The sequence below is a fragment of the Lissotriton helveticus genome, chromosome 7, assembly GCF_964261635.1.
Source record: "Lissotriton helveticus chromosome 7, aLisHel1.1, whole genome shotgun sequence".
Classification (NCBI taxonomy): Eukaryota; Metazoa; Chordata; class Amphibia; order Caudata; family Salamandridae; genus Lissotriton; species Lissotriton helveticus.
The window spans coordinates 658758769-658774299 of NC_136068.1; the positions used below are offsets into that span (position 1 = coordinate 658758769).

Consider the following 15531-nt stretch of genomic DNA (forward strand, 5'->3'; position numbering starts at 1 on the left):
ATGCTTCTTTCTCAAAGCCTCGGCTGTTACTTACGGCGTCAGACACATCCTTTAAATTAGAATAATACTACGCCCTGGATGGGTAGTGAATTATGGTCTTTGTAGTGTATCCAATTAATCTCTTCCCTGTTGCCAGCAAAGTTCCAAGCCCTCAGATGGGCCTCCATCCCAGAGTTGTATTTACGATCCAGTAACAATCGTCCCACATAGAGGCAAAGCCAATGCAAAGCCTCGTGGCACCCACAAATCAAGGGTTGGTGCGTGTTCTTATGGCAAATGCAGCCGCGTGTTAAATCAAGCTCCAGAGTGCCCCTAGGGCAAATACCCACTCAGACAATTGGCATTAACAACATTTTATTGCTACAAATGCGCCTCCAGGATAGAATGCCTTCACAGTCCCTTTAAAAATGCAGCTGCATGGTTCTTAAAACAACATGTTTAAACTCATGTTTTTGTACTGACTTTCTTTAAAGAAAATCTTGGAAATAACTTTTCAGTTTTCGTAGTTATTTAGGGCTTCAAGATGACGTCATTAGCCGCGATGATCGCGGCTTTCCCATTCAATGTAAAACTCATCTATTTACAAATATTACAGTATTTTACACACTAGGGTTTTTTTACTGTATTCTCTAGAGCCATGTTTTTCTAGAGAGTTTCTATGGAAACCATCTCTCAAACCTATTTTCCATTTTTGCTGTAACACCGGGGGTCGCGATGATGTCGGTAATGTTGACCATCACAAATATGTTGCAAAAATACAAAGCAAAAGCAGGAATTCATAAGTCACCACCAGACGCAAAAATTATAACTATATAATTAAGTCTAACCATTACACTAGATAAATCACTATTTAAATAATTCTATAAAAACATTTATCAGTGTCTCAATATCTCTATAACAGTATGTATTTATAAGTCACTGGGTATGTCTCTCGGTGCAAAAGTCTCCAAGTGGGTCTGTGACTGGGAATATAATTCTGTGAATGGGTATGTTAGTAGGATCATGAGCCTTCAGTGAGTCTGCGAGTGGCTGCATAATTGTCTCAGTGGATATGTCTATCAGTGGGTGTGTGAGTGTAAACATAAGTGTATCAGTGGGTCTGTTATTCAGTGCGTGAGTGGTTCTGTGAGTTGTTGCATGAGTGTCAGAGTGGGTATGTGACTGGGTGCATCAGTCTCTGAGTAGGTCTGTGAATTGGTGCATCAATCTCTCAGTGAGTGTGTCAGTGGAAGCATAAGTCTCCCAATGAGTTTGTGAGTGGGTGCTTAAGGAGGTGAGTGGGTCTAAGAGTGCATGCATGAGTCCTGATTGGATATGTAAATTTTGTACATGACTGTGATTGGATCTATGAGTGGGTGCATACATTTCTGAGTGGGTCTGTCTATCACTGGATGTTTCAGTGGAAGCAAAAGTCTTTAAGTGGGTCTGTAGATCAGTGTGTGAGTGTCAGAGACTCTTGCACCCAGTCATAGACACTCAGAGTGGGTCTATGACTAGGTGCATCAATCTCTCAGTCGGTGTGTGAGTGGAAGCATTAGTCTCTTAGTGGGTCTGTGAGTGTGTGTGTCAGTGTCTGAGTAGATCTGTGAGTGAGTGCATGAGTCTTTGAGTGCATCTTGGAGTGGCTGCATGAACCTCTGAATGCTTATGTAAGTACACAAATGGGTCTCTGACTGAGTCTGAGAGTGGGTGCATTAGTGTCTGACTGGCTATGTGAATGGGCGTGTACATTTCTGGTTGAGTCTGTAACAGTGACCAACAATAAAAAAAATGAATTACGGACACATAACTTGTGTCACCAACACCCCTATTTCTCAAACATGGGGTCAGAGTACCTCCACACTGACCCTTTTTGTTTCCATGACACGCAGAACACACTTTGAAACTTTGTTTGAAAAATTGTAGGAAGATGAGTCAAACGACTCCTAAGTTATAGGCAAGTAAAAAATATTTTTTCTATAGAAACTAGATTCTTAATATAACTACATATATATCTATATGTATATATTAATATAACTACATATATATCTATATGTATATATATCATAAACTGAAATTGTGTACACTGGAGTGGGGTATATTGGAATGCTATAGAGTAGATTAGTGTAAAGGTTAGTGGTGTACAGTGTGCTTAAGTAAAGTGGAGTGTGGTACAGTGCATTGTTGTAAAGTTTAATTGCGTAAAATGGAGGAGCATATAACAGGGGCAGGAGGTTTGCAAAGATTCACAGACATTCATCAAACGGGTGCAAAGGTATTACAGGGATTTTTTTTAAACCCCTATCTCTGGTCACCCTAACTATAACTACAGAGAACAGCTACCACTATTTGCCCCACAACATTAACTATTCCTCGCCTCTCTACCATGCACTGTGTTCTGACTAGAAAAATTATTTCTCATGTCATAAGTGTTTTATGTTCTCCAATAACTGCACAGGCTATACCTTAGGTAATATCCAAGGGTGTAGGTAGTGCATAGAGAAAGGGTGAGTTATAGTAAATGTAGTGTGGTGAGTGAGGTGAGAAGACTGTACGGAAGTGCTTGAGTGATATTACCTGAAAGGTGGTGTGTAAGTATAAAAGTGAGTGAAAAGTATGGTTTACAGTAATATGTACATGTTGTGTAAATGCTAATTTCAACATTTGGTTGTGCATTGTAAGATGTGTTGGCAGAAATAGGATAGAAAGGAGTGCGGTATCAAGCACCAGTGCCCTTTCAAATCACTCTTTTGTCCATATAAATCTTGTGATGCCCATTTATAACAGGTTTGCAATACTGCTAAATCTGGAAGCAGGTGACTGAATAAATAATACCTTAAAAATACAACCTGAACCAGAGAATACCAACAACATAGCAAATATAGTTAATGATTTAAACTAAGTAAAAATTATGTCCTGGAATATAGTGGGCTATAATCAGAAAAGAGCTGACCCTGATTGGTTAGCATTGGTAATACAGCATGATATCATATGCTTTCAAGAAACATGGGAAATTGGTCACATGCATATAAATAGCTATTCCTCCTACCAGACACTTGCAGCACCCTCTGCTGCTGGTCGACATAGTGGGGGACTATTAACCCTTGTGTCTAATGCAGTGGGACCTAAGATAAAGATGTTTGTAGCCACTTCACCTTACTATCAACTACTATTATGTGAAGTACCTAAAAAGCAGGAAGGGTGCCATTGGATTATTATCAATATCTACAACAACAACTTCGGTATTAATATGCCAACAGTATTTGCCCCCCTGGAAAGGGATATTAACCTGCTCATTAATTCCCATCCAAAAACCTAGATATAAACTGGATGGGTGATTTTAACTCACATAACTGGATGCAAATGGCCACAACAGCCTGAAATATGATTGATAATTATGGGGAGTTCCCTCTTCATTGTAATCATAATGAGTATGGAGATAGTCTTAATAGACTATTATTAACCCTCAATCTTGAGATTATTAACCTTCGCAACAATACCACAGGCCACTTACAGCCTACGTTCTCCTCTGGGTCCTACTTCTCAGTGTAAGACTGTTTACTGACTTCTGAGACTAGTGGAGCATGTTTCTTGCATTCACAAATAACTTTTTTTGCTTTTAGTGACCATGCGGTGATCACTACTATATGCAATGGGCCCAATGACCAAAATCTACTCAAAATCCTTTACCTAGACCCCTTACTGGGAAGAAAAATGGGGTCACTCTAAAATGGGAAAAAGTTTAATACCCAAAAGTTTATTGGAGGTGTTCTTTTTAAAATGAGAGAACACATTGATTAGTGCTTACATTTAAATCCATTTGTTATAACAACACTTTTAGCCTTTAATCGCATTTTAGTGGGAATCAAAAGAAAGTTTTTTTGTCCAAAAACACACAACCCACAATGGTAGGCAAGGTAGTTTATTGGCGTTTGTTCAAAAGCCCTAAGATTACTCCATCCAGCTTGGGATCGATCCCGCGAGACATCACCCTGGTGAGATCCCTGCGTTATAAATAAAAATCAGCAAGATTACGGGCATTTGAAAGAGGAGGCATGAGAGAAATTAAAAAAACAGCCGTACTGCGTGGTGGTAAAGGGTTTTGGATTGTAATAAATGCCCATTTTTTAAAAGCAGATACAGACATTACCCTTCAAAACAGTATTTGGGAATGATGAGGAGGCACCCACTTTGTCTATAGTCCTACCAGTACACCCCTTACAAATCAATCCAATTACCATTTAACCTTGAAGTAATAAATCATGCCTTGACACAGTACAATAGGCTAAAAGCACCGGGCCCTGATGGAGTCCTGGTATATTTCTTCCTAGATAACCAGGAACTTTGGGCCCCACTAATATTATGTATAAGTATAGCTATGCATTGCAAATGTAATTCTATTCTTTATTTTTTGGATAGTGAACTTTCTTATTTTTCTCTTTAAGAATCCGGATGAAGTAAAGGAAAAGACATTAGCGCTTCTGGAAACAGTAAGGAGCCTGACTGTAAGTCATCAATATTTTAATATCAGTTCTGAAAGATTCAGTGTGCATATATGTCAATTGAAGGAATGACCCTAAGAGTCAGGATTCTCATCCAGACAATACTCACACCCTATTATGACTTTGATATCATTGAATTCTTGGAATTTTCAATGTTAGCCCTATTAAATGGAAAAGTACAATATTGTGCATTAGCCATTCGTATGATTTTTAATGCCATCCCCTGTAAATACTCCCACTAGATGTCATTATTGTAGCATATGTTTTTCTACTTTCATGATGTCCCATTTGTCTGTGTATTGCTGCAATATACCCAGATGGGAAACAACCATTACAACGCAGTCATTGCAACGCACTACTTTTACAACACAGCTGTTAGAACAAGACTGCATTTACATTACATGCCATTACAACACAGGCATTACAACACAAGTCACTACAACGCATGCCATTACAACACATACCATTACAACACATGCCATTACAACGCATACCATTACAAGACATGCCATTACAATGCCTTACAAGGTAAGTAATGGAGATTGTTTTAGTTTTAGGGTGGGTATGGGTTTGGGGTACATGGTAATAGTAATTTTTACCCCTACACTATCCAACACTTACCCTACTGTTGCACTTACTGGAGTGGGAACAGTAATTTTTACCCCTACACTGTCCAATACTTAACCTACTGTTGCATTCACTGTAGTGGTAATAGTAATTTTTACCCCCACACTATCCAACACTTACCCTTCTGTTACCCTAAAAGTATTATGCGTTGTAATGGTATGTGTTGTAATGGTATGCATTGTAATGGAATGCATTGTAAAGGTAGTTTTAAAAATGCGTAGTAATGGCATGCATTGTAAAACAATGGGATGTAATGGTAGTTGCTAACTAAAAACTGTGTTTTAAAAGCGTGCTTTGTAAATGTTTGTGTTGTAATGTCATATATTCTACCCGGACACAAGCAAGCACAGCCACACATATTCAAGCATGCACTTTTACACATGAATACATGTATTCATACAAATGCTGAATGAAAGGGTGAGTTATTAAATACATAGATTTACAACCACCTGATGGGTGGGTGATTTGTGTATGATTTCAGTAATTTTCTGAAAACACATAGTACATGGGTGTCATTCCTCCTTTCAGAGGGCCGGGGGCAAGCAGGAGCTACTGGGCCCATCCATATCGGTTAAGGCCTTTTACTCCTGATGTCCTGGAGCTCAGATTTCTTTTGATCCTGATCAGCTAAGCTTTGTACCCCTGCAGCACTTGTCTCTCAGTAGTAGTGTAGGTCGAGCCGCCGAAGGCTTCTCAGGGGGTAGTTAGATGCATCGGGTGAACACAGTCTCACAACTCAAAATATGTTCAATAGCAGCAATAACTGATTGTCCAATCAAATCCTTGCGTTCATATACAATCACGAAGTATAACATGGCATACACATATAATACACACAGTCCCATGAGGTTGGGGCTCTAGTGTTCCACTTCCCTCTCACTACTGGTAGTTGCTATTCCCCATTCGCTATAGGTGACACTCAAGTGAAGCCCCCCTAGTAATCAGAGTCTCAGGAGGCCCACTCCGACTCTTCCAAAAGTCAAACATGTTCCAAAACCTAAAGCCCTATGTGGCAGAACAAGGTTCTCTGGGGCCTTCCGGACCTGTGATCAGTTTTCTAAGCTCCTACAGGGGTTGATCTACCGGAGTCCCTGGGAGCATTTCTGCATCATACGTTGCAGAGAGCTGGAGCAGATGCTGATGGTGAGTAGCACTCAGCTCTGTAGGGACAGAGGAAAGGCTTCCATGACGCTTCCACTGGTGAGGCAGTAAGTTCTTCTGATCCTCCTAACAAGTGAGGGAGACAGACACTTGGCTTTTGATCCTCTGGTGGAGCTCAGGCCTGCACAGGTCAGCATGGCACCCTCTCACCTCGATAATCACTTAACTAGGCAATGTCCCTTGTTCTTAGCAGTTTCCCCATCTGGTGTATGATGTCAATGACCTTATTCCACACACTGGCAACAGCCCGATCAGCATGGCAGTAAATGTGTCTTCACAGCAGTCACTACAGCAAACAGGGTCCCTGGCTTCACTTAGCACATGGACTATGGCCACATCTGCTTGACAGTAATCATCATGATAGTCCCCTCTGGCAAACAGCGTCACTGACTTCACTCTGCACATGGGCTACAGCCGCGATTGGCATGACAGTAATGTTCACAGCGGACCCCTATGACATACGGCACAATCATTGCAGAAACTATTTTCTCAGTTCTCACTGTGGGAACGACTTCCCAGGATCCCTGTCTGAAACACTCTCCCTCCAAGCACTCTCCTGATCTTCATTGGGTACATTGATCTTGCAAAACAGACAGGGATGGTGCTCCAGGGTCCAGGGGTAAGTGGTCTTGGACTCCTTTAGTGATGTCCCAGTCACTAGTTGGGAGGCTGGCAGGCCATAGCCTCCAATCCCCATCACATCCAGAAGTCTGACAGAACTTCCCTCTTCCACAGCCCAACATGACTGTTTGACAGTTGGCAGTTTTGGAGACCTCAAGCTCCCATTCTTATGGTTCATTTGCAAACACAAAATGTGATTTAGAGGCTTTGAAGTTAGTATTGGAAGCATGCTTCCCCAATATCTGTCCTGGTTTTTTGCGAAAGACTAATCTATCACAGCAGGAGTGACTCCAAATCTAGTAGAAGCACAATACAGGCCATTGGAGTTATTAGAAGGTCATATCTGGATGTCAGCCAGAGTGGTATGTGCATCAAAATGCTAAGTTGCACCACAACTTTACTTTTTATGATTCTTTTATCTGCACCAACTCCTCCCTCAGATGTGCCCAGGCCACTTTCCAGTCACCTATCCCTGAACCAAAAGCTGTTTGAAGTGTACTAAAGATCCCAGCTCTTCTTCTTCCAGGGTATGTCTCTCCCAGCTCTCAGGAATGCAGCAATATACAAATCTGTCTGGGAAAATACTTTTATCTCCACGTGCTCCGCCAGTCAGTCCTGGGTCTTGAAAAATTAAATCCAGTATGTATCCTTGGCAATAAAGGGAAAGCTGAATGTGACAAACACTGGGGCTCCCACTACTCAGGGTATAAAATGTACCAACGTTGGTCACTCTTATTTGACATTGTTACATTTTTACAATGCTCAATACCACCCGAACAATCTAGCACATTCAGGTCATGGGGTTGCTACTAAGAAAATTGCAGGGTACTAACATACTATCAGTGGACATTGTGGTGGATAGAGACTTTCTTTTGTGTGGGGATCCCAGGGTGAGGGGGTAACAGGAGGGGGCAACAGCCTGTACGTTACTATCGAGCCATCAATTTGAACATACACCCTATAAATTGTAAATATTTTTTTAGATTGTGAAACTTTTATGGTTCTTTGAACCAAAATAATTGTATTCCTGACTTGACTTGAACATACACTTCAATGTTTTTTGCTGAACATATTGTTGAATGAGTTTAATCTAGTATTTTTCCTGGAGAAGATTGCCCCTACTGTGAGAGCCATACATCCAACTTTTATAGGGAAGGGCTGTGATACATGTATTGGCTTTATTTGTGTTTGTACTTTGTTCTCCCCACTAATTACCAGAGATGCCAAGAGCCCCTTGAGTGACCATAACCCAGTGTGTATGTGTTTAGGTCAGTCCACCTTGATTCAAAAGTGCACAGTGGGACCAGGTGATATTACGGTCATTAAGTTGAAGGGGAGGAGATTGAGGTGGTCTCAGTTGCACCCTGATATATTCTATAGGGCATTTTATACTCACTGTGAAAATGAACTCTGGTATTTCTAGAGGTTAGCAGTGCGCCTAGGGATGTTTTGGGGCATTTGACTTTATTTCCAAAGTGACGTCCAGTTTTCTGGAGGCCCAGTTATCTTGTGGCACCAAGTAAGGGGCCAGATGGTTTGATAATGGGTCTGTCCTGGCACAAAAGTGGCTTATACATGATTTGAGTACCAACCCTAGAGATCCCACCCTTGTGAAGTATAGTCATTTCCAATATGAAAAAGAGCTTGTGCAGAGGAAGAATGTCTTAAGGGACTTTGGATGCGAAGAACTGCTTAATGCCAGTACCCTAAGAAACATTTCCAGATTCTGGAAAATGTGTAGCTAGTGCATTCATGGCCTCTGAATCCACAGCATCTCTGGGGTCACATATCAAAGAGGACAGTTGGGTGTCCTTTTTTGAGTAGCATTTTGAAACCTAAGATGTGCCTGAAGGAATGGAGGAAGGGGTGCTAGTTGGGACTTCCAAAATGGTATTCTCCCTTTAGGAAGTGAAGACGGAAATAGCAGGGTTAACTAGGGGGAAGTCCCTGGGGCGCAATGACATCCCGCATGATATGTACATTGGGGATGCCGAGGTATGGGCAAAGGTTTTAACCTCACTGGTTAATGTGGCAGTGAGGGAGAGACCACCACCATTATGGGCTTGTTCTATTATTATCCCTATCTTTAAAAAGGGAGATAGGGACAACTCAGCGTGTTACAGACTAAGGGGCATATTATCAAGAACTGTGGTAAAATTATTGCCGCTTTAGTTGCAGGAAACTGCCGCTAAAGGGGCGATAAAGGGCTGTATAATATGCCCCTGTGAATTCTCATAGAAACCCAGGTTCTGGTGTGAACCTGGGCTTCTATGGGAATGTACAAGGGCATATTATCAAGCCCATTATCACCGCTTTAGCGGCAGTTTCCTGCCGCTAAAGCAGCAATAATTTTAATGCCGTTCTTGATAATATGCTCCCAATTTCCTTCCTTGAATCTGTTGTAATGATAGTTGGGCATATGCTCTTGGACAGATTGGGGAAGTGGGCTGAGGACAATGATGTCCTACCAGATGTGCAGTTTGGTTTTGGCGCTGGGAGGTCAATAGTTGACCAGTATATGAATCTTTTTATGATCTCAACTAAATACACTATGATTCACACAGGTTCTATCCATTTAGAAATTATGGCCCTCTTCTTCACATTTGATTGAGTTAACTGAGGGAAATTATGGTGGCTTATATTGTCCATGGGAGTGGACCACGATATTGTCCTTTTCTTAGGATATTTACATATGAATACCACTGCTTCGGGTAATTATGCTAGTGATTTCAAATGTTCCCATAGATGTTCTATCAAAAGGGGGTTCGCCAGGGCTGCATTGTGGCCTTATTTCTTTTTAATGTATATATCAATAGTCTGGAATAGGCCTTGATCAACACTGGTGTAGATTCCCAGCATGTGGGTGCCCAGTGCTTGCAGGTGCTCTTATAATTCAGACAATACTATGCTCATGGTAAAAATAGCTCAGGGGTTATAGCCCTTGTTGGATTCATTTGCCAACTTCATGGAAGACATGGATTTGACAGTGAATGTTCAAAAATCCTATATGATGGTGGTAGGTCCACTTAAGACTAAGACATGCAATTTTATGTTGGGGTCCAGTGCTATCCCAAAGAATGGAGTTTTTTTCCTATTTTGGATTGCTCTTAGACTCCCAAATAAGTTGGCACCCATTGGTGAACAGAAAAAAGGAGGATTTCATAAGGGCAAACTCAGCAGTATGCAATTTTGCCTCTTTACTTGGGTGGAGACTAATTCAGGCCCTATTACAAATGTATTGGGCTAAAGTAGTTTACAGTATACAGCATGCCTGTCGATTCACGCCGGACGCATTTCGTGCTCATTGCACTCTTCAACGGTGCAACAGTCATTTGGCATAGAGGCCACACCTCCCACTTAATATGAGCCCTCCAATGGGCGACTTGAATGAGTCTGCATTGGTTTTTGAGTCTTGTAGTGTGTGCTTCAGTTATGTGCCGCTGTCTGAGCTGTTTCAAGCCCACCAATGGGCCTCCACTCGCACATCCGGCTTGTCAATCCTCCTAACTGAGATTAGGTTACGTAATGAGAGAGGATTGATGTGTAACAGGTGAATGGGAGGGGAGGAGACAACCGATTGAAAAAAGGTCAAAAGGCAAAGGGTTGAAAATCAGGGTAGTTCCGGTGGAATAGTGAAGATGGCAGGAAGAGGTTTGCACTTTTTTAGAAAGGTATGGTCTTAGAAGTAGGATTACTTAATGGGAAATAGAAGGTTGCTTTTTTATTAAACATCGTAGTTTTGTTAGTAAGATGGGGCAGGACAATGTGTAATTTGTACCTGTTTAAGAGAACAAGGGGAGATGGGCAGAAAGCAGGGGTATTCATTTAAAATAGCAACAAGAGATCACATTTTTTAGCGGGAAAACGTTGACGTGGGGAGTTAGCAATAACTGTATATGTAATGATTGATGAAGGGCACAGGGTCACGTACGGAGTCTAACAGATGTGTTTTATATTTATAGAATTTAACCCCTGACGAAGAGCCAGAGTTTAGGCTCGAAATGCATTGGGTGTACAAGAATGAAGTTTATGGATTAACTTATGCGCACTGTCATGGCGCAGGAGAAGGCCTGGATGGGCATTCCTGCACCAATAAGAATAGAGTGAATGTGTAAGCGTCCCTTTTGTGACATGAGAAAACTCGCAAAAAAGAATAACATTGGATTAAATTTGGAAAATAAAACAATAGGACAAGAAGAAGAAGTTTGTGGCATTTTTTAGAATGCAAGTACACTAAGGCTGTGCACCTGGATGGGGGCGGAGACCCGCTCCCAACTCTCTCAATCCTCCTAACTGAAGCACACAATACAAGACCCACAAACCAACGCGGACTCATTCGAGTCACCCATTGGAGGGCTCATATTTTTAAGTGGGAGGTGTGGCTTCTACTGCAAAATGACTGTCGCGCCGCTGAAGAGTGCAATGAGCACGAAACGCGTCCGGCGTGAATCGACAGGCATGCTGTAAACTGGATCCGCCCGCCAGTCCAACTTTTACCTCATGAAGGCTGCTGAAGTGGATGTCAGAGTGCATCCACAATAGGTGGGAACCTTGGAGCTTTGATTTATACGAGGCCTCCCAGCCGCGGGAGATGCACCACCAGGAAATTTGGGGTCACGGAGCTCCGAATTATGGAGTCTCAATGTGGAGGCATCCATGGAGGATTGACAAGCCGGATGTGCGAGTGGAGGCCCATTGGTGGGCTTGAAACATTTCAGACAGCGGCACATAACTGAAGCACACACTACAAGACCCACAAAACAATGCGGACTCATTCGAGTCGGCCATTGGAGGGCTCATATTTTTAAGTGGGAGGTGTGGCCTCTATGCCAAAATGACTGTCGCGCCGCTGAAGAATGCAATGAGCACAAAACGCATCCAGCGTGAATTGACAGGCATGCTGTAAACTGGATCAGCCCGCCAGTCCGACTTTTACCTCAGGAAGGCTGCTGAAGTGGAGGTCAGAGTGTGTCTCCAACAGGTGGGAACCTTGGAGCTTTGATATATATGTGTATATATATATATTCACTGAAAAAACCATAGGTTTCACACCAGTTATAGTTAGGTGGAAATTTTACTCGCATGAAACCATTGAAATTCCCACGTTATAGTTAGTTGGACTCACTATAACTTGCGCGTGCAATGCACTGCTGATGACGTCACATATTACATCACTCATGACATGGTCAGTGACATCACTCATGACATCACTGATTACATCTCAAATGACAACACTGATGACAACATCCTTGTGACAAAGTGGCAGACCTCCTATCAGCATAAAATAACCTTTGACACACACATTCAAAAATAGAAACTAACATTTTCTTAAAAAAGGAGAAACCAATACCAATTACAACAACTTATTAGGTAATTCCAACATCTACATACACATCCACTCATTCACCAACAGTTCTATATAGTCACTCATGCATGTACTTACTCATCATATGTACTCATACACCTATACATCCTGTTACACACTAATACTCATCCATATAGTTACTCACACACAAATTCACACATGCAAATAAACTATCAAAAAACCATTTACTTGATTATACTGCTATATACACACCACTACACATACTTCTACAGAAACGGAAACGTATTTACTCTCTTAAACAATCAATTATAAAAACACATACTCACTAACCCACCCATACACACAATCATCCACCCATACAGTCTTGCACATATGCTGTCTTCAAAATACATACAAATAGTGAGTCACTCATTCATGCATCTGTGCTCTAAGTAATATCCCCCACCGAACCATACAGCCACTGATACTGATACTCAAAAAAACAACTAATAACCCGTATACACACTCATGTAGCTACTCACCAACCCATGCAGCCACTTATACACAAAGTGAGACACAGATACAGATATTTAAATATTTAAACATTACTCGCTAATATATGTATTCACTAAGATACATTTAATAAGTCAGTTAACCAATCAATTTTGCACAAAAAAAACATCCATTTAGACATTTATTTACCCATTTATTCTTCCATCAACCTTTAGATATACATATATAAAAAATATTTATTTTTCAGAAAGATACACATTCACTTGATGATGTCATCAGTGATGTCATTTGAGATGTCATCAGTGATGTCATGAGTGATGTCACTGACCATGTCATGAGTGATGTAATATGTGACGTCATCAGCAGTGCATTGCACGCGCAAGTTATAGTGAGTCCAACTAACTATAACGTGGGAATTTCAATGGTTTTATGCGAGTAAAATTTTCACCTAACTATAACTGGTGTGAAACCTATGGTTTTTTCAGTGAATTTAATAGGTTTTTTAAATGCTAATTCCTAACTATAACTGGTGTGAAACCTATGGTTTTTTCAGTGAATATATATATATATATATATTCACTGAAAAAACCATAGGTTATAGACCATATATAGTTAGGAATTAGCATTTAAAAAACCTTATTTTACTCACACAAAACCATTGAAATTCCATATATAGTTAGTTGCACTAACTATATATCGCGCACCTGCAATCCACTGCTGATGATGTCACATATTACATCATTCATGACATGGTCAGTGACATCACTGATGACATCACTGATGACATCTCAAATGACATCACTGATGACATCACTGATGACAACATCCAGTGACTGTATGTTTCTGTAAAGTTAAAATGTGTCTTACATATTGAAGAATGAGTGGAAGTATAAGTGTCTGGACAAAGGATTTAGTAGGTGCATGACTGAATGCATGAGTGAGTGATTAAATGTGTCTCACTGAGTGCATGGGTTAGTGACTAAAGTGTCTTAATTTGTGCATCATTATGTCTGTTGTTCTGTAAACTGCTGCATGTTTTGATCAGTAGCTATATGATTAACTATATGGGTTACTGATTGATTGTCCAAGTATTTGTATGGGAGACTGAGTGTGTGTGTGGCTGGCTGGGAGGTGTGTGACTCTGTGCAGATCAATGTGTACTTGTATCAATGATTGTATAACAAGGTAAGTATGTGTTAGTATATGTTTGAAAATGTAAGGTGCTCTATGTTTAACTGTATAGACAAGAAAATGGAAGTGTCATTGATTCTTTACAGGACTGACTAGGTGTGTGAGTAACTCCATGGATGAGTGGCAGACTGTGAGTGTCTGTATAGGTGTATGAGTGCATATGATAGTGTTGTAAAGATGAGTGATTGTATGTATGAATGATAGTATGGGTGAATGAGTGAAGGTGTGTGTAGACGTAGGAATCAGTGAGTGCGTATGTAGTAACTAGTATTGGTGTGTCAATGGTTTCAAAAATTATATTCTGTATTTAACACTGGGTGAAACAGAGGTTATATTAAAATGTGAGGAGATGCATTGTATTGTCACATGAATGATATCATCAGTGATGTGGTCATTGATGTCAAATGAGATGTCATCAGTGATGTCATCAGTGATGTCATTTGAGATGTCATCAGTGATGTCATCAGTGATGTCACTGACCATGTCATGAATGATGTAATATGTGACATCATCAGCAGTGGATTGCAGGTGCGCGATATATAGTTAGTGCAACTAACTATATATGGAATTTCAATGGTTTTGTGTGAGTAAAATAAGGTTTTTTAAATGCTAATTCCTAACTATATATGGTCTATAACCTATGGTTTTTTCAGTGAATTTTCAAGGTTTTGTAAATGCTAATTCCTAACTATATATGGTCTATAACCTATGGTTTTTTCAGTGAATATATATATATATATATATATATATATATATATATATATATATATATATATATATATATATATATATATATATATATATATATATTTATATTCAAACCAGACTCTCTCTCCTGAAAATAATGTGACACTGCTCCGGGGGTAAGTAGAAATGGCTTTATTTTGTTAGCAGTGCTGGATACACAAATCTCTGGAAACGCAGGGCAGACACATTTTCGCCTCAATGCCTTCATCAGTGCCCAATCAAGGAAGATGTTCTTGTTTTTCCGGGGGTCTGTTATATCCGTGGCCATTCCCAATCATGTGGCCAATGACTCCTCATTAGCTGCCTCACAGGTGCAAGACACTTTGCGCTCCACTTACGCCACTGCTGCATTCTGGGCCATGGAGTTCTCAGGAGGCACCCTATGCAGTGATGGGTTGCCTAAACCGTACAGTGACGTCCCAAACAAAGTTTGGCTCGAGATCCCATGCCGGCACAGAAGTGTGTAGGGTAAAGTCGTCCTACGTCCCCCTTATCAGGTAAAACCAATCTTGCCTCCTCTCTCCCCTTGTGGCGGCGATAATGTCCGTGTGAGGATATAACACTTGGGGGGCTCCTTGTCGCAGTTTTATGCAGAACACACATGTGCAGGTTTGCCGCGGTGCTCCATATCGACAGGGCGTGTCACTGCGCCATAACATGCTCACTGGCCAAACATTCCAACCAGACTCTCTCCCTCTCTCTGGAAAAGAATGTGACACTGCTCTGGGAGTAAGTCAAAGTCAAAAGTCAAAAGCAAGCTTTATTCGATTACTTAAAATCATAAAAGCAACAAGACAATACATATTTAAAAAATTTGACATGTCACAAAGTTCATATAATTAAAATCATTAATAATCAAACCCGGTAGCAGTATCTAGTGCATTC

The 15531-nt window shown here is 40.7% G+C and overlaps 1 protein-coding gene across 1 annotated transcript in view; it reads left to right on the forward strand.

Annotated features, from left to right (window-relative positions):
• The window catches only part of LOC144768933 (uncharacterized), a 367458-nt gene that overhangs the window by 63754 nt on the left and 288173 nt on the right, over nucleotides 1-15531 (forward strand). The window contains exon 4 of the mRNA XM_078652940.1: nucleotides 4425-4484. Within this exon, the coding sequence (XP_078509066.1) occupies nucleotides 4425-4484 (60 nt within the window). The remainder of the gene's footprint in view (nucleotides 1-4424; nucleotides 4485-15531) is intronic.